Raw genomic sequence first — 19,919 nt, forward strand, 5'->3', positions numbered from 1 at the left:
ATGTGTGCCGCCTTCTAAAGCTTTAGATGCAGCTTGCTACACTATGTGTTTTGCAGCGTGAACGATATGAATGTCAGTATGACTCCTATGTGTACAGTATGTGTGGATACAGACCAGGAAGTCAGTGAGTATGTTCACCATTCAAGCTTCACCATTGGTTGGAAAATAACGTGTCTCTCTCCTGATTGGCCAGTGTGGTCTTTGGGGGATGGGCAACTTCCTGAGGACTTAGACAAACCGATCGAGACTCCACCCCTTTCCACCCTGCTGATCGAAAAACCGGAACCGGCTTCCTCCATCTCAGTTGGTGAGTAGAGCTCCTTTAACCCGTTAAGACACTAGGTTATTAATTTGCTGTTTCCAGAATGGCAAAGATCATGTCATTGTACATTACGAAAGGCCCTGTTTCATGTCATAGTATTCTTGCACTGTACTAGTTCACTTCTCAGTGACTATTCCAGCGTAGAGGTAGACCATGCATTCAGGGACTACGACTGCCTGATTATCATCAACTTTCGAATCCCGTTCCGAGACTTGGGTCTGACCATATGCATAACAAATAGCATTTCCCCAATGGCATGGTTGACCCGGCTCCCTCGGAGGCCAGAAAAGGCTGTGTCTAAGCATATACCACATCACTGCCTTGAACATGCTTCTATCCCAGGCTGTTGATGCTGCTCAAAGTTGAGCTTTAAAGAAAAGGATTGTTGGAGCTGCTCAGAGTTGATTGGTTCCCGATAAAGTGGGTGGAGTTCCTGATTACGCGAGGTAGACAACAAAATAACACATGGAAATAATCAACAGCAGTAGTCAACAGTGTTTCGGTTTTCAATATGTAAGGGGTAGAGATTGATTTCCAAATACTTACAATGAATTGTTTGATTGACTACAGTAGACATAATGAAGATTTTTTTATATCTATATTATTATATTATATTATAATTTTTTTGTTTTAAATATGATGATAAACCTTTTTGTAAACGAGGTCAAGAAAGGGTTCCTACGTGAAACTGGCAAACAAACAGTGCCCAAACCATTTGTTGGGGAAGGAGAGTTTTACATGTCCAGTGCGCTGTCCTTCTCGCGCTCACGTGCGCCCTGCTCTGCGCTCCAGTCCTTCGAGGGGATAGCCCTTTTGCCACCTAAATGGACGACTAAAGTGTTATCGGACACACATGTGTCAGGTGTGTATTCGGATAGTCGTGCGTAATGGCGAAACTCAACCGGGAGATTATTGCTGTAGGCCTAGGCTATGTATTGATTGATGTGCGCCTGAACTCCCAGCTGTTAAAAAGAAGGGACGTCGGTCCATTGACTCCACGACTAAAGGCACATTCCAATACGCGACTGTATATTGCACATATTCACTCATGACGTGAAATCACAAATTAGAAGTCTCTTGCAGTTGTTGACCTATGCCAAATTAACGCAGCGCTCCCAGGGAGGGTGCACCAATTCAAACAGGTAGAAGTTGGCTTATAGCCAAAATATACAATGTAAAAACATTTTGTAATCATGTAGGTCACATATTTATGATAATGAGTTGTTGCGCTACAACTACTGCTCAAGTTGGTGATCATAGTCATCTAAAGTCCAACTTGAAAACAGCGTACACCGTCTGAGAGCAGTCGTAGGATTTCATCTTTCCTGCGCTTACGATGGGATTTGATAAATGCCACCTGGTCGTAGAAAAAGAACGTACGCACGACGCACGTACGATTCTCGTCGTACGCTGCTTTGATAATTGAGGGCCAATATGTATATTGCTCATGGCCTGACTAGGGTAGCATGTGTGTAATGTGCTTCTCAGGTGAGGACATCACCTTCGTTGCCAAGGTGGAGGCCAAAGACCTGCTGAGGAAGCCGACCATCAAGTGGTTTAAGGGCAAGTGGATGGACCTGGCCAGCAAGACTGGCAAACACCTGCAGCTCAAGGAGTCATTTGACCGCTTTACTAAGGTACACACCTGGGGCCTACACTAAGAATCTGGTTCAGGAGAGAACCCGGAACCCGGTTTAGTCTTCTAGTCTCCTAAATCTTACATCGTATTGCTTCCTGAAGACAGTCCTTAAAAACCATCAGCTCTTTATCTGTTGTCTCTGGAACAAGCCCCGGCAGGTTGCATCCGACCCAGAAACATTTAAGAAACAACCAAGGAATGTGTTTGAAGTCAATTGGAAGCGTTGAACCTTGTGTGATGGGTTGCTGTTTCTTCGCTGTGTTTTGTTTTGTTTTGTTTTGTTGGTGTGCAGGTCCACACGTTCCAAATGCACATCATCAAAGCGAAGGTGAACTACGCGGGGAACTACAGGTGTGAGGTGACCTACAAGGACAAGTTCGACAGCTGCTCCTTCGACCTGGAAGTGAAAGGTCAGCAGAGTGGCATAGACACAAAATGGCTGACTGCATACAGTCATGATACTGTATTGCGGTGCAAGAGGGCAGTATCGTGATACGCCCTTTCAAAGTTCTGTTACCCTTCAGTTCAGAAAACAACCACATGATATGATTCGATGGTGCTTCCAAGCTTTAAAGGGACACTGTGTGAGATTTGTAGTTGCCTATTTCCAGAATACATGCTGCCCATTCACTAATGTTACCGTTTTCATGAATACTTATCGCCACAATCAAATTCTAAGTATTCATAATGACTGGAAAAATTGCACTTTTCATACATGAAAAGGGGGATCTTCTCCATGGTCCGCCATTTTGAATGACCAAAAATAGCCATTTTAGCTACAAAAATGACTGCACTTGGACCATACTAGAAAATGTTTGTTTATTACTCAGTAAACTTTCATGTAAAGATCAAATTTGGCAATAGGCAGCCCAGTTTCAATTAGCAGCATAGTTGCGGTACCTTTTTTGACCATTTCCTGCACAGTGTCCCTTTAAATCATCATTATTATTATTTCTAAACTTTTAACTAGAGATGCACCGGATCATGATTTTTAGGATCCTGCCGGATACCCGATCCACTGCTTAAGATCCTGCCGGATCCGGAACCGGATCCTAGGAAAGGGTTGAAACACATAGCCTACTTGCACACGTGGGCCCTTTTTAACTATTTTTTAGGCTCATTGGCCTACTGCCACACTGCTCTGGCCGCTTCCAAAGTTCTTTCACTCCATGCAGCAATTGGGGTTGTGAAAGACTGACTGAAAAACCTAGGCTAGAGATGCACCAGATCCTGATTTTTAGGTAACTGCCGGATACCGGATCCACCGCTTAAGATCCTGCCGGATCCGGATCCTATGAAAAACCCTATTACCCTGCCGGACCCGGAACCGGATCTTGGATCCTGTGCATCTCTACTTTTAACCCCTTAGCACAGCACTGTGGCTCTCTGTAATGTCATGGAAATGTTGTTATGATGTAGTTAAGCATTTTCAGCAAGTGAATAGGGTCGCCGGCGACCCCTCCTGCAGTAAGAGGCTACATTCTTGTAACCTATTCTATCTGGTAAACTATCATGGTTTTGATTCATACATTTATTTTAAACTCAAATTTCAAAAGATACATTTAAATAATTGTGGGGTGTATCGAACCGTTGGATCTTCGAACTTTTGCACTATTCATGTTTGTCCTGTTTGTACTTATCATGTTTGTCCCCCTATTCATGTTTGTTTATTCTTTTTCAGAAGTGGCAGAGGCTCCCACAGCTAATGTTGACATTCGTTCGGCTTTCAAAAGGAGGTACCAGAAATGACCTTACCAAATCAGTTTCTTTTATTGTAAAAGATTAAGTTCACAAGAATCCCGATAGGCCATCCCCACACGTAGGTCTGTTTTTAAAAGCTGCAATTTCCCCATTGTTTGTAAGTCATTTCTGTCTGGCATGTTGGTAAGCTTGAACAGTGAAATAGTTCCCTGTATCTTATATCTAGTATATCCCAGCAAACTCGGGAACATGTTTCTTCCATCAAAGAGGACATGATTAACCATTTATAAAAGGGTTATTCCTGGACGACCAACCGACATGGTTGATGTGTTCTGTTTGAAAGGCCAACACTTGCATATCCCACCCAGAGGATCAAAAACAATGTATCAGAAAGCAACGCAAATGTAAAAAAGCAAAATTCAAATCCCACCCTGTCATGCATTCTTGCAATTTTATCTGCATAACATAGAGTTGCCCTGGCAACAACAAGGCAGAATCTTTGTGAGAATGCTAAGTGTTGTTATGGGATTGATCAAGGTAGCTCTTACGCAAAGCCTCTTCCCGCCAGTTTCATGTTTGACAGACATGAAACGTTGGTGGAAAACGGTACTTGTGTAAAGCTGCCGTTCGTCATGTGTTAGTGCTGTGCTAATGCATTGTCTTTGCGTTGTGGTTATTCTGTTTAGCATTGTTCTGTTCTGCTGCTAGTGCCTGTGACCTTGTGCCTCGCTAACGTAAATCTCCATTAATCTGCTCTTGTGTGTCTGTGACAGCGGTGAAGGCCAGGATGACGGGGGAGAGCTTGACTTTAGTGGCCTCCTAAAGCATAGGTGAGAACTGAACTGCAGCTGGCGCCACCTGCTGGCCTGGAGGAGGATTTCTTTTCTTTTTCTTTTTTTTTTTTTTTGCATCTTTTTGTCGGTTTTTTAACCCCTTTATGCAGAGCCTATGTTATAACCTTACTGTCATCAACATTGTAATGGCTATGTCTTAATCTGTTACTTAAGGCTCTCTGTACTGTCATGGCAATGTTGTTATGATGTAGTTAAGTATTTTCAGCAAATAGTGAATAGGCCCGCCGGCGACCCCATCTGCACTAAGAGGCCCTGAGGCCTTGACATGGTTGTCTACCTCTTTTTCACACTACTTCATTTTTTCATTCATTCCTCCAGAAGGCCTCCTGATTTTTTTTTTTTATTTTTTTTTTTTGGTCCGTTATTTTACCTTCTTCCTCTGACTTGATATATTCTTAACTGTTTGGAATCTATAGTAGGCTATATAACTACATACATTAACTACTCTGTAACTTTACATAATTGAGACATACAGTGTCGCTGTTGAAGTGTAGTTAAAAACTCCACCCGTTATCTTTTACTGGTACAATGGCAAGTAAACAATAACAATTCAAAGCCAACTCCAAAATCCCCTTGGTCTTAAATTTGGCATTCATGTCGGCCTTGTCTTCTTCTTCTCCCCTTCGCGCATTCAGAAACGCCAGGTTAGTAGCGCCCCCTATAGGTAATACTCATTAATGTTAGACAGTAACGCCGCACCAAGGTAAGTATGACGACTCCTGAAGCTTTTACCCAGCATGCCGAGTAGCGTTCCAGGAAGTGGATGAGCAAGCGTGTTGGCCGACTGTTGCGCGCTAACACTTCATTTGATGGCAGCGTTCATGGACCAGCCAATCAGCAGCCAGCTGTAGCGCATGATGGAAGGGGTTACGCCTCTGTGGCGATCCCATTGGATCATCACCATGGGCGGCCCGCCTCAGTGGCGATCCCATTGGATCATCACCATGGGCGGCCCACATTCCGATCATCGCAGACCTGCTGCTGGAGCATGCGACAATGAAGCTGCTAAAATAGTGTTATCGGCGCACAATCATCTCGAAGCTAGCAAAATAGCTATGTTAGACAATACTGTATCTACCTAGCGTAGCCAGTAACTGCCTGTATGCACATGGACTGGTATCCCCTTTTATACAATAGAAATTGAAACAATAATTTCATGCTATCCTAGGCCTTGACATCTTTCTGACATTCAGGGAATGTCGATGAAAGAAAGCCGTTTGACTTGAGTCTTACAAAACAAACATGTCTTAACCAGTCTTAACAAGTCAAAACATGTTTTAACCAGTCTTCTTGGATAACCTTAACCTACTGGCCATGTGGCACTAGCCTGGTATGAACAGCTTATAATACCTCTCTTCATTCGAATCATGTTCTGGAGGTTCTTTGACCTGACGCGATTAAAAGGGGCAGGAGGATTGCGCTCCGTTCTGCTTTGAAACAATTGGGCAGCTCTCACCCAATCGTTCGCTTGGCCGGCCGCCTGGAAGCCAACAAACCCCTCCCAGAAAAGAACCTCCAGACCATTAAGTATTATGGGCGCGGTCACCAGGCTAACGTGGCACACCAAAGCTAGCAAACCCAAACCTCCCTAATGCAATGCAATGTAATCCAACATCCCTAATGGCAAAGGAACAAGCAAACCCAAACCTCCCTAATGCAATGCAATGTAATCCAACATCCCTAATGGCAAAGGGTTCGTTTGCAGCAGGTGAGATGGATGAGATTGATCTTCTCTTCAGACGCAAGAGACTTTCTCATCTCTCCACACTGTGAAACGTTGCATGCCAGTTAAACGTAAAAAAAAGTAAGATGCCCGCCAGCCTTAAGTTTGTAAGTGAGTAACTTTACCCAAGGCTTAACTCAACTCGAGGGTTTCTCAAGTTGAGTTAACTTAAAAACTTAAGGCAGCAGGGCAACTTACTTTTTTTACCTTTTCACTGGCTTGCAATGTTCTACAGTTCACACTCACGTTGCTAATTCTCGCATGTCATGTCCTGAAACTGACCTCATCCGTCTGTTTTTAAAAACAAAACTCTCGCCCATGTCCCTTTAAAATGACATCACAGCCCTGTCCCTTTAAAATGACATCACAGCCCTTTTATTACATGTCCAGACGACCTGGCGGGGGGGCTCTGGGGTGGATCTCAGTGGGATCGATACTGGTGATTGCTCCGCCCCACTGCCTGAGTCCGTCTGGGCCTGGTTATAATCATCTGCTCAATCACCACCTCAGCACCCATGACAACACACTCCTACATGTGCCTCCTAAACAGAGAATGTATCTCCTCCACCTCGTAATGGACACACATACTGTATACCAGTCAAGACGACTACATCAGTCATCCTGTGACAGATTAAAACTCATATCATTGTTTGTTTGTTGAACCCCTCTTGTTATTGCACCTGTCACCTGTTGTTATTGCACCTGTCTCATGTTGTTGCACCTGTCACCTGTTATCATCCCAAACGACCAAGACTCCAAACTGGAGCCTCGCTGTTCTCTGTTGCTAAATCTCCGTGTTGCTAATTCTCTGTGTTGCTAATTCTTTGTGTTGCTAAATCTCTGTGTTTCTAAATGAAAGCCTCCCCATTGAACCTCCTCCCTTTTGATGACATGTCCTGAGGAACTGCAGTGCGGCGAGAATTTAAAAAAAAAATGTAGATACAAAATAACAAAAATCAGTTCTACAAGATAGAGAAAAAAATGTTAATGGCAAGGACGCAATGGAGCCGGTATTTTCTTCCAAGCGGTTTACCTCCACATAAATTTCGATCGATCATCGTGATTGGTCGCTGGCGCTCGCTGCTACAGCAAGTCCCTCAGGACACGTTGCGAATGGCCCCATTTGACCTTTGACCCTGACTCGACCTTTAAACCCCCCCCCCCCCCTCTGCATCCCCTGCGGCTCTTTGGAGAGCCCAAACAGCAGGAGGCTGCGGAGCCCACCGGGGGTCAAAAGGTCGAGTCAGGGTCAACGGTCGTTTGACCCTGACTTGACCTTTAACTTCCTTGCGGCTCCTTAGAGAGCCCAAACAGGAGGAGGCCCCCGAAGTGGACGTCTGGGACATCCTGAAGAACGCGCGGCCGGACCAGTACGAGAAGATCGCCTTCGAGTACGGCATCACAGACCTGCGCGGCCTCCTCAAGCGGCTCAAGAAGACCGAGAAGGTCGTCAAGAAGAGCGAAGGTGATCACCAAACACACCCCTGTATCCTAGCAATATCCTCGTCCTTACTCAACACACTGTTCACCTCCCTCATAATCATATCAGTCTTATAACCGAGAAGGTCGTCAAGAAGAGCGAAGGTGACCACCAAACACAACCCTGTATCCTAGCAATATCCTCATCCTTACTCAACACGCTGTTCACCTCCCTCATAATCATATCAGTCTTATAACCGAGAAGGTCGTCAAGAAGAGCGAAGGTGACCACCAAACACAACCCTGTATCCTAGCAATATCATCGTCCTTACTCAACGCACTATTCATCTTCCTCATAATCATATCAGTCATATCAGCTTAGACCGAGAAGGTCGTCAAGAAGAGCAAAGGTGAACACCCCAGTATCCTAGCAATATCCTCGTCCATACTCAACACACTGTTCACCTCCCTCATAATCATATCAGTTTAGACAGAGAAGGTCGTCAAGAAGAGTGAAGGTGATCACCAAACACACCCCTGTATCCTAGCAATATCCTCGTCCTTACTCAACACACTGTTCACCTTCCTCATAATCATATATCAGTCAAATCAGTTTAGACAGAGAAGGTCGTCAAGAAGAGTGAAGGTGATCACCAAACACACCCCTGTATCCTAGCAATATCCTCGTCCTTACTCAACACGCTGTTCACCTTCCTCATAATCATATCAGTCAAATCAGTTTAGACTGAGATGGTCGTCAAGAAGAGTGAAGGTGATCACCAAACACACCCCTGTATACTAGCAACAAACACATAACTTATATACTCATATACCGTCATGGAAGTATGGTATTCTGGAAGTATGGTCATGGAAGTATGGTCATCTTAGCAGGCGAACAGACTTTGTTGGAACTATTTTGGAACTACTACGTATGTCAATATATTGGAACTATTTTTGGAACTATGTCAGCGGCGATCTGTGTGTCAAAGGCTCCTTGAGCAGCAATCTTTGTTTAAAAATTGAACACAGTGGTCAATGGGTTTAGCCTGACTCTTACTTCCATAGCGCTGCTCTAAGCCTTTGTGATACGTATTATGCGTATGAGCTCCAAAAAATATAAACTTTATTTCATTATACAATCTGCAACGATCGATCCACCAGTGGGATCTTCCTCATAATTCTTATTTCCCTCTAAGGTCAATGAGTTTAGCCTAACCGCAGAAATACACCAGCGGCGATCTGAGCGAGGCGAGCGACGGAAGTAATTGACTTTGTATTGAGTCGCGCGACAAAGGCGATTCTGGAGACTAGAGCGATTCGCACGCCAACCGCGACAGTTTGAAGTTGAAATCTTTTCAACTTTCTATGACGCGGTTCGGCGACAAGCCGCGACAGCCAATGACTGTGTAGAGGTCAGTGACCACAGCCAATGGGAATGCTTGAATGCTTTGCCTTCTGCCTGTACGGACATACTCTAGTCTCCTCAATCGCTCGTATCGCTTGCTGCTGCACTCTGTCACTTGAATCGCATCGCGCCTGGTCTATTCGCGCGGTAATGCTTACTTCTCATTTCCCTCTAAGGTCAATGGGTTCAGCCTAATGCTTACTTCCCTTTTCCCTATAAAGCCTTTGCCAAGAAGTTGGAGCCGGCGTACCAGGTGGACAAAGGCGGGAAGATCCGATTGGTGGTGGACCTGGCGGACCCCACGGTGGACCTGAAGTGGTACAAGAACGGCCAGGAGATCCGGCCCACTCCCAAGTACGTCCAGAACCAGAACCTGAAGGGCTGTACGGTAGTCTGATGTCTGTCCCTCTCTTGCTATGCCATTAATGTTCTTCTGATGTCTGTCCTTGCACAAATGAAAGCCGTTTCCATGGGTCCTCTCTTCCATTAAAGGGCTTTCATTCGTGATCTTGATGGGTTCAATTGTTTAATGCTCATCCTTTAGGATTGTCTTGTAGGTTGGTCTGTAGTCATTGTTACGCTTGGGCTTCACAGGGATGGTTCACACATGCAAAACTGATTACAATCACCTGACAGACCTTGTGCAAATTCTGTCAAGAGACAGAACTACATTATACAGTCTCAACATCATCCAGCTTTGGCCTGCTTCATGCACATGGTTTAATGATCTGCTTTGAAATACCTTGTTGAGATCCTTAAAACCATGCACATGAACAGCACTCCTCCAAGTACAGCAGTCATGTTGGATGCATTGCCTTGTGAACTTCACTGTCAACTCCAAGCAGCACAGGAATATGCAAGAAGCCTACTTTCAAGTCCTGAGCTACATTTGAAGATAAATGTAGTCTGCACTGTTGTTAAGTCTTGAGCTACATTTGAAGATAAATGTAGTTTGCACTGTTGTTAAGTCTTGAGCTACATTTGAGGATAAATGTAGTCTGCACTGATGTTGTCTGTTTATTAATCTGTCGACAGGTTCTTTCTTCGTCAGACATGAAATTGCTGTGCCTTCTTTACAGGTCTTTAACAGTGACTGGTCTTCTTTAAAGGTCTTTAACAGTGACTGGCCTTCTTTAAAGGTCTTTAACAGTGACTGGCCTTCTTTAAAGGTCTTTAACAGTGACTGGCTTTAGTGGGACGTCAGTGACCTCATGATAATAATGCATCCTACACAGGATTCAGGAGATGTATAGGACATAGAGATGTTGAGGACCAGGAGACATACAGTAGTACTTAGAGATGTTGAGGACCAGGAGACATGGAGATGTTGAGGCCCAGGAGATGTACAGTAGCACATACAGATGTTGTAAAATGAACATAAAGATAAGAGACAAGCTGCATAGAGACAAGTCAGCAGCCATAGTGTAACATACCTGTGGTCAGCAGCCGTAGTATCAAACATAATATAAAAAATGCACTTCTGCATCTGCTCAGTGTTTTCTGCAGAATATTTGTTACTTCAGGTTGTGGGAGCTTTAAATGAATTATCTTTCCAAGGGACCCAGTCAAGGTGGTAAGTTTCGGTTGTCAAGGTGGTAGGTTTCGGTTGTCAAGGTGGTAGGTTCCGGTTGTCAAGGTGTGCCGCCTTAGCAATAAAGTGCTGGGGAATACCTTGTTGATGGTTGGCACAGTTTTGAGGGCTTTGAGAGTTTCAGATAGAGAATCAACATGTGAACAGAGAAGAAGATGTTTGTAGATCAATAATGATTGTGGTCCAAATAAAATAAATTAATTTGCAAGGCATACCAAATCCTCTCAGGCCCTTTGACTTGAACTTCCACCCACAAGAAGTCAGCAATGTATGTAGACAGATATAGGAAGCCACAGGAGAATGTAGGGAACTTTTTGATGTCAAATGTCATCTTGGAATGTAGGTGAAGGTCACTGAAGGTCAGTCAAGGTTAAAGCCATCTGGAAGGTCACGGCACTTTCCTGCTCTTCTGATCGCCGGTGCGATGTCTCCCGGGACTCTCTTCTCCCACACTGGGCTCACTCTTTCTCTCTCTCTTTTATTCTCCCTATCTCTCTGTTTTATTCTCGCTATCTCTCTCTCTATTCAGCTTCATCCCCCCCTCTCTCTATCTCTCTCTCTCTCTCACACGCACACTTTCTCTCTAGCTCGCTCTCTCTTGCTCTCTCTGTTGATGTTCCTCAACTGTATTGGTCTATGTCACTAATGTCTGTTGTATTTGGGCATGATCTATCTGTTCCTCTCTGTTCTGTGTGTCACTGCCGGCTGTGTCGCGTGCCGTGTGTCTTCTCGTGTAACCTCCTCTCCCTCCGCCTCCTCTCTACGCTGCAATACCATGCGGCAGTAATCGGAAGTAAGTTGGCCCACCGGCTGCGGACGTATGTATCAATGTGTTATTATGTAATATTATGTTGTGCTATATTTCACCACTTCAAATCTTTCAAATTGCAAATACTCTGAGGGATACTCACCCCCTCTCACAGCAGAGGCATGCTGTTTAGACACAGTGTATTTACCAATAGTAATAGCTGGTATTTGGACAACTGAATATTAAATGATTATTATTATTATTATTAATTTCAAATTAGTGTTATCAAAGACAACTATCTGATGTGTTGGTCAGGTAGTAACTCTGTAATACGTTCTCAAGTCTTAACTCTGTAATGCGTTCTCAGGTCGTAACTCTTTACTGTGTGTCAGGTACATCTGACTTTATACTGGGTACTCAGGTACATCTTCAGGTATTAACTCTATAATGTATAATCTGACTTTATAATGTGTTCAGGTACATCTTCAGGTCTTAACTCTATAATGTGTTGTTGAGGTACATCTTAAGGTATTACATTTATAATTCTCTATAGCGCATTATAATGCTCTACTGTGTTTTGGTCAGGTCAGGCACATCTTCAGGTGGTAACCATATAATGCGTTATAATGCTCTATAATGCGTTGGTCAGGTTGTAACTCTATTCTATGATGTACAGGTACATCTTCAGGTAGTAACTTTATCATGCCTGTTCGTCAGCTACATCTTAGTACTGTAACTCTATAATGCCATCTTCAGGCACATCTTAGTAACTTTATAATGTCTATTGTTCTGGTACATCGTAGTAACTTTATAATGTCTATTGTTCTGGTACATCTTAGTAACTTTATAATGTCTATTGTTCTGGTACATCTTAGTAACTTTATAATGTCTATTGTTCTGGTACATCTTAGTAACTTTATAATGTCTATTGTTCTGGTACATCTTAGTAACTTTATAATGTCTATTGTTCTGGTACATCTTAGTAACTCTATAATGCCTATTGTTCTGGTACATCTTGTAACTCTATAATGCCTATTGTTCTGGTACATCTTGTAACTCTATAGTGGCTATTTGTCAGGTACAGGTAGTAACTTTAAAATGCTCTATAATACCATCTTCAGGTACAGGTTATAACTTTATAATGTCTATTCTTAAGGTACAGGTTATAACTTTATAATGCCATCGTCAGGCTATAATTCTATGCTGCCTATTGGTCAGGTACATCTTAGTAACTGTATAATGCTTATTTGTCAGATGCATCTTCAGGTAGTAACTTTATAATGCTCTATAATGTGCAGGTACATCTTAGTAACTTTATAATGCTCTCTAATGTGCAGGTACATCTTAGTAACTGTATAATGCTCTATAACGTGCAGGTACATCTTAGTAACTTTATAATGCTCTATAATGTTCAGGTACATCTTAGTAACTTTATAATGCTCTCTAATGTGCAGGTACATCTTAGTAACTTTATAATGCTCTATAATGTGCAGGTACATCTTAGTAACTTTATAATGCTCTATAATGTGCAGGTACATCTTAGTAACTTTATAATGCTCTATAATGTTCAGGTACATCTTAGTAACTTTATAATGCTCTCTAATGTGCAGGTACATCTTAGTAACTTTATAATGCTCTATAATGTGCAGGTACATCTTAGTAACTTTATAATGCTCTATAATGTGCAGGTACATCTTCGGGTAGTAACCACATCATGATATAATTCTCAGGTATAATAATGGGTAGTAATTCTATAATGCCTATTCATCAGGTACATCTTCAGATAATAACTCTATATAATATGTTCTTCAGGTACATCTTAGTAACTTTATAATGTTCAAAGATCTGGAACTCCTATGCACAGCCAGGTTCCAGGTGCTGGTGAAGTGCAGTCATCAGTAATCCACAGTAAAGAAGAAGGATCACCGCACACTGGTGGACTTAGTTTTGTTGTTTTTATTTAGGTGACCAACGCGTTTCGCATTGCGCTTCGTCAGCACAGTGAACACAGTGACACAGTGAACCTGACGAAGCGCAATGCGAAACGCGTTGTTCACCTAAATAAAAACAACAAAACTAAGTCCACCAGTGTGCGGTGATCCTTCTTCTTTTCAATGGATAACTTTATAATGTGTTCGTCAGGTACATCTTCAGGTAGTAACTCTATACTGCCATCTGCAGGTACATCTTTGAGCACAAGGGCACCCAGAGGATCATGGTCATCAACAACTGCCAGATGGCCGATGACGCCGCGTACTCCGTAACCGCGGGTGACGAGAAGTGCTCCACAGAGCTGTTTGTCAAAGGTACCGAAACCCCAAAATGCCAGTTAAAGGTACCCCAATCTGTTTGTCAAAGGTACAGAAACCCCAATATGCAGTTAAAGGTACCCCAATCTGTTTGTCAAAGGTACTGAAACCCCAATATGCCAGTTAAAGGTACCCCAATCTGTTTGTCAAAGTCTGTCTGTCTGTGTGTCTTAATATTTGTCTATCTTTGTGCTTTGTGATTAACTATTTATCTATGTGCTTTGTGTCTTAAAAAATATATATGTGGTTCATTTAGCCAGATCTTCTCTCTCTCTCTCTCTCTCTCTCTCTCTCTCTCTCTCTCTCTCTCTTTCTCTCTGTCTATTCTTCTTCTTCTTCGTCGTCTTCTTCTCCTTCTTCTCTCTCTCGTTCTCTCAGAGCTTCCTGTGAACATCACAAAGCCGATTGAGAATGTGAAGACGACCGTTAACGAGCGCATCGAGTTGGAGTGCGAAGTCACTGAGGAGGGCGCTAAAGTCAAATGGTAGCTAACTATCACAGCGCTAAAGTCAAATGGTAGCTAACTATGACAGCGCTAAAGTCAAATGGTAGCTATAGCAACACTTAGGTGAAACGGTAGCTAACTATGGCAACACTATGAAATGCTGCTATAGCAGCACTTGAGTAAAATGTAGTTTTCAAAGGGGAGATAGCTACCGACACGAAGATAGGTATAACTTAAATCAAATTGTAGTTAAATAGTAGTTATATCAATACTAACATGAAATGGTGATTATAGCAATGCTAATAGTTAAAAACACAATAGTCCCTCTAAAATGATTAAATGTCGGCCATGTCACGTCTACAGGATGAAGAACGGCGTTGAGGTGCCGACGGGCGTGCGCTCGCGTTACCGCGTCAAGACCGAGGGAACCAAGCACTGGCTCATCATCGACGACGCCTCGCGAGACGACACCGGCACCTACTCCCTCATGGCCACAGGGGGCACCACTGAGGCACACGTGCAGGTCGACCGTGAGTATTTAAGACACCAGCTATACACTACACATCCATACACTATAGAGATATACATTATAGAGATATACACTAAAAAGATATAGGCCTACACTACACATCCATACATTATAGAACTATACACTACTGAGGCACACGTGCAGGTCGACCGTGAGTATTTAAGACACCAGCTATACACTACACATCCATACACTATAGATCTATACACTATATATAGTGAAAAAGTGAAAGCCCATTGGGAAACTCCAACTCCCATTGTCATTGTGACAGCACTCCACAGCACACAAGTGAACACTGCACACTGCACACAACGAAATTGCTTTTTATGCCTCACCCGTGCAAGGGGGCAGCCCTCAGTGGCGCCCCATGGGGAGCAGTGCGGTGGGACGGTACCATGCTCAGGGTACCTCAGTCATGGAGGAGGATGGGGGAGAGCACTGGTTGATTACTCCCCCCACCAACCTGGCGGGTCGGGAGTCGAACCGGCAACCTCTGGGATGCAAGTCTGACGCCCTAACCGCTCACCCATGACTGCCCATTATAAATACATTATATAGCTATACACTAGACACCATACACTATAGATATATCTACTGAGGCACACGTGCAGGTCGACCGTGAGTATTTAAGACACCAGCTATACACTACACATCATACACTATAGAGATATACACTACTGAGGCACACGTGCAGGTCGACCGTGAGTATTTAAGACACCAGCTATACACTACACATCCATACACTATAGATATATACACTATAGATATGTGGGTGGGAGACGTGACGCCTTGTTTTTTCGTAACATTGGTTAAAAACCTACAAACTGTTATTTTTCCTTTAAAAACAAATGTCAATGAAAGAAGATGTGTTACATTATGTTTCATATTAGTCTTAGATGAGAAGGAACATTTTCGTGAAGATTTATGTAAAGGTTTATATGTCAAATATCCTGCGGTGTGACTGTAACATTAATGAAACCTGGAATATAATATATATATAAATTAACCAACAACATTTTGAATAATGTATGGAGCATTTGGCATGATTGCATAAATATTAACTTTATATTAAGATATGTGAATGTGAAAAAAACTCAAGACAGTAATATTAACTACAAGTTCAATTTCGTAACACAAATTGCGTCCTGTGGGGTGACCTGCATGTCAATGTTTGTGAATGGGCAGCTGCAAGGCCAACTACAAGGGTGTTAAAGACTGGCTCCTAACCTGTCAGTACCTCAGTTATTGGAGAGTGCTGTGGAAGTTTAAGGTGACTCCTAACCTCTTAATATGTCTTCATATTGCAATCTTTCTGTCACGCAATGCTTAGGTTCATTTTATGGTGTCCTGTGGTGTGACTGCTCTTATAGGAGGAAAAAAAGTTTTTTTATAAATGAAAACACATATTAAGATTAAACACAACGTCATTATCAAGTTAGCATGAGCTCAGATGTCAGTCATGTATACAAAAGGATTAAAATGGCCATAATGCAGTGAATTCCCTGTGGTGTGACTCCATTTTCCTGCGGTGTGACATGCCTATGCAATGTGTTGATGCAGGACACATTTTCCCAATGGCAAAAATAAGGTGAAATTCCACAGACTACTAAGTGCTTTATTTTTTTCTATTCTTTTTTTTTTTTAATCATTTTTTTCAGGAATTTGAAAAACTTTTTTTTATTTGCGTTACGCCCTTAAACGTCAACCACCTATATACACTATAGAGATATACACTATAGAGATATACACTATAGATATATACACTATAGAGATATACACTATAGATATATACACTATAGAGATATACACTATAGATATATACACTATAGATATATACACTATAGATATATACACTATAGAGATATACACTATAGATATATACACTATAGAGATATACACTATAGAGATATACACTATAGAGATATACACTATAGAGATATTCACTAAAGAGATATACACTATGGAGATATACACTACTGAGATATACACTATATATCCATACACTATAGAGATATACACTAAAGAGATATACACTATATATCCATACACTATAGAGATATACATTATAGAGATATTCACTAAAGAGATATACACTATGGAGATATACACTACTGAGGCACACATGCAGGTCGACCGTGAGTATTTAAGACACCAGCTATTCACTACACATCCATACACTATAGAACTATACACTACTGAGGCACACGTGCAGGTCGACTGTGAGTATTTAAGACACCAGCTATACACTAGACATCATACACTATAGAACTATACACTATATATAAATACATTATATAGCTATACACTAGACATCCATACACTATAGAACTATACACTACTGAGGCACACGTGCAGGTCGACCGTGAGTATTTAAGACACCAGCTACACACTACACATCCATACACTATACGTAGAGATATACACTAAAGAGATATACACTATATATCCATACACTATAGATATATCTACTGAGGCACACGTGCAGGTCGACTGTGAGTATTTAAGACACCAGCTATACACTAGACATCATACACTATAGAACTATACACTAAAGAGATATACACTATAGATATATACACTATAGATATATACACTATAGATATATACACTATAGAGATATACACTATAGATATATACACTATAGAGCTAAACACTACACATCCATAAATTATAGAGACATACGCTATAGCATTATACAGCTAGTAGAGTAGAGTAGAACTTTAGAAGTAATAACTTTATTGATCCCGGGGAGAAATGAGGATTTCAAGTAGCATACATCAATACCCACACGTGCAGGTCTGCTGTGAGTACTATATACCAGCTATACACCATAGATCTATCCACTCAGGCACACGTGCAGGTCGGCCTAGAGTACTACTAAAATATACTTCTTTTCTCTCTCTCTCCTTCTCTCTCTCTCTCCTCTCTCTTCTTCTTTTCTCTCTCTCTCCTTCTCTCTCTCTCTCCTCTCTCTTCTTCTTCTCTTTCTCTCTCTCTTCTTCTCTCTCTCTTCTTCTTCTCTCTATCTCTCTCTCTCTCCCTCTTTCCTCTTCTTCTCTGCTCTCTCTCTCCTTCTCTCCTCTCTCTCTCTCTCTCTCTCTCTCTCTCTCTCTCTCTCTCTCCCCTCCGCCAACACCACACAAGCTCATCCCTCCTTTCTCTCTCTCTCTGTCTCTCTCCCTCTCTACCTCTCTCTCTCCTTCTCTCCCCCTCTCCCTCTCTCCTCTTCTCTCCTCTAGTGAAGCCTCTTAAGATCTTTCAGGACCTCCAGAATGTGACGGTGAAGTTGGGTCAGCCCCTGAACCTCCACTGTGAGATCTTCCCCGGTAACGTCCCGGGCCGCTGGTACCGCAACGGGCAGCTCATACAGTCTAGCGACCGCATCAACATCCTGCACCGCGGAAAGTACGCATATGCACACACACACACACACACACGCACGCACGCACACACACACACGTGTAAACACACATGTAAACACACACACACACAACATTTCTCGTATTTACCATTTAGGGAGGTCATCAGGTCAAATGACGCAGGGCGGAAACACACACACACACACACACACTGTAGTGTAGATGTAGTGTTGGTTTCCTCCGGAAAGGGTTTGTCCAGATCAACTAAACAGTGAAAAGTAAATAGATCTGGGAGGGATCTCCTGTTTAGGCAAAGAGTGGTTTACGATTGTCCAATGGCTAGGTCTATGGTCCCTTATTATCTTAATATTGAATGCAAAACAACATCCACTTGAATGAAAAACAGTCTGTTACACACAGATGTTTGTGTGTGAGCATAGTGTATGATTGATGGGTTAATTGGTTATTCTACAGTAAGTATTTGTACGTGAACGTAGTACTTGATTAATAAATTAGTTTTATTGGTTTGATCAGTTTGGTTAAGTAATTGGAATTAGAGATGCACCGGATCCTGATTTTTAGGATCCTGCCGGATACCGGATCCACTGCTTAAGATCCTGCCGGATCCGGAATGGGATACCGGATCTTACGAAAGGGTTGAAACACATAGCCTACTCGCACACGTGGGCCCTTTTTATTACGTTGGCTCAAATTATTTTTTATACTCATCGGCTTACTGCCACACTGCCTGCAACGGCCGCTTCCAAAAGGGCTTTCACTCCATGCAGCGATTGGGGATGTGAAAGACTGACTGAAAAGCCTAGGCTACGTAAAAAGTAGAGATGCCCTAGCCTGATAAACCAGACTAAATGTGGATGTCTAATTTAGTCTGGCCTCGATGCATAATACATCCGAAGATTGTTGATGAGAACAACCTTCCCTCAAAACCCTGCCCGCTTTGATTCAAAACACATCTTTGCGTTGTAATTGGTTTGCCAGATTCATGGCATTCTGGCTTCATTGAATCATTATGCGAGGCCAGACCCACCCGTAGACAAAACATTTTGCCGTCCAGCGGGTGGCGCTGGTTCACCAGGCTAGAGATGCCCCAGATCCTGATTTTTAGGTAACCGGATACCGGATCCACTGCTTAAGATCCTGCCGGATCCGGGTAGTCTGAAAAACCCTATTATCCTGCCGGATCCGGAACCAGATCTTGGATCCTGTACATCTCTAGATTTAGATAAATCCTGATGTTATCCAGATATGTATTAGATATCTCCGTACAGGTAAACTGGCTAGCTGCAAATTGAACCGCAAATCGAATTTGCTCCCGGGGGCAGTCTAGCGGACCCCGGCCGTTTTGCGAGGCTGAAAGTTATCCGATGACAGGGCCAATCAAATCGCGAGGGGGGCCGGGCTACCTAGTAAACACAGGAAACTTTCTAAGAAGAAACATGGTGGCCGTCCGTGCTACGTGCAGCACTAAAGTGTTTACTTAATTTAAAAAGCCTGGATGATAATACATTTCGTGGCTGACATGGATTGATGTAAAAATACACCATGAACTTATCGGACACAAATAGATCACAACACATTACCATTTGATCATTCGATGTTTTAAGCTAGCTCGGTAAGCTAATTTGAGCATTTTACAGAACCAGATAGCCACACGTTATTATCAGACCACTACTGTAGGTGTAGAATGAAATTGCTGCCCCAATTTCTAATAAGACACATGCCATTAAAAACGAGACATTTGGGAGCTTTGAAAGTCTTTGAGTAGCTTACTAAATAGATGGGAATGACACCTAGTCTACCAAGCTAGTGGCTAGCCAACCTGTCGTCAATAACACAGAGCTAGGTATCCAGCCT

The 19,919-nt window shown here is 42.6% G+C and overlaps 1 protein-coding gene across 8 annotated transcripts in view; it reads left to right on the forward strand.

The window, feature by feature from the left end:
• Positions 1–19,919, forward strand: part of mybpc1 (myosin binding protein C1) — a 95,996-nt gene that overhangs the window by 46,201 nt on the left and 29,876 nt on the right. For 7 of the 8 annotated variants that reach the window (XM_063217665.1, XM_063217669.1, XM_063217668.1 and 4 more), the window contains 12 exons: positions 194–307; positions 1,811–1,959; positions 2,254–2,371; positions 3,643–3,697; positions 4,436–4,492; positions 7,541–7,704; positions 9,285–9,417; positions 11,439–11,447; positions 13,584–13,708; positions 14,090–14,195; positions 14,520–14,686; positions 17,925–18,090. In XM_063217665.1, the coding sequence (XP_063073735.1) occupies positions 194–307; positions 1,811–1,959; positions 2,254–2,371; positions 3,643–3,697; positions 4,436–4,492; positions 7,541–7,704; positions 9,285–9,417; positions 11,439–11,447; positions 13,584–13,708; positions 14,090–14,195; positions 14,520–14,686; positions 17,925–18,090 (1,363 nt within the window). The remainder of the gene's footprint in view (positions 1–193; positions 308–1,810; positions 1,960–2,253; positions 2,372–3,642; positions 3,698–4,435; positions 4,493–7,540; positions 7,705–9,284; positions 9,418–11,438; positions 11,448–13,583; positions 13,709–14,089; positions 14,196–14,519; positions 14,687–17,924; positions 18,091–19,919) is intronic. The other variant, XM_063217666.1, reaches the window with a different exon arrangement.

The sequence above is a fragment of the Engraulis encrasicolus genome, chromosome 15 (genome assembly GCF_034702125.1).
Source record: "Engraulis encrasicolus isolate BLACKSEA-1 chromosome 15, IST_EnEncr_1.0, whole genome shotgun sequence".
Taxonomy (NCBI): domain Eukaryota; kingdom Metazoa; phylum Chordata; class Actinopteri; order Clupeiformes; family Engraulidae; genus Engraulis; species Engraulis encrasicolus.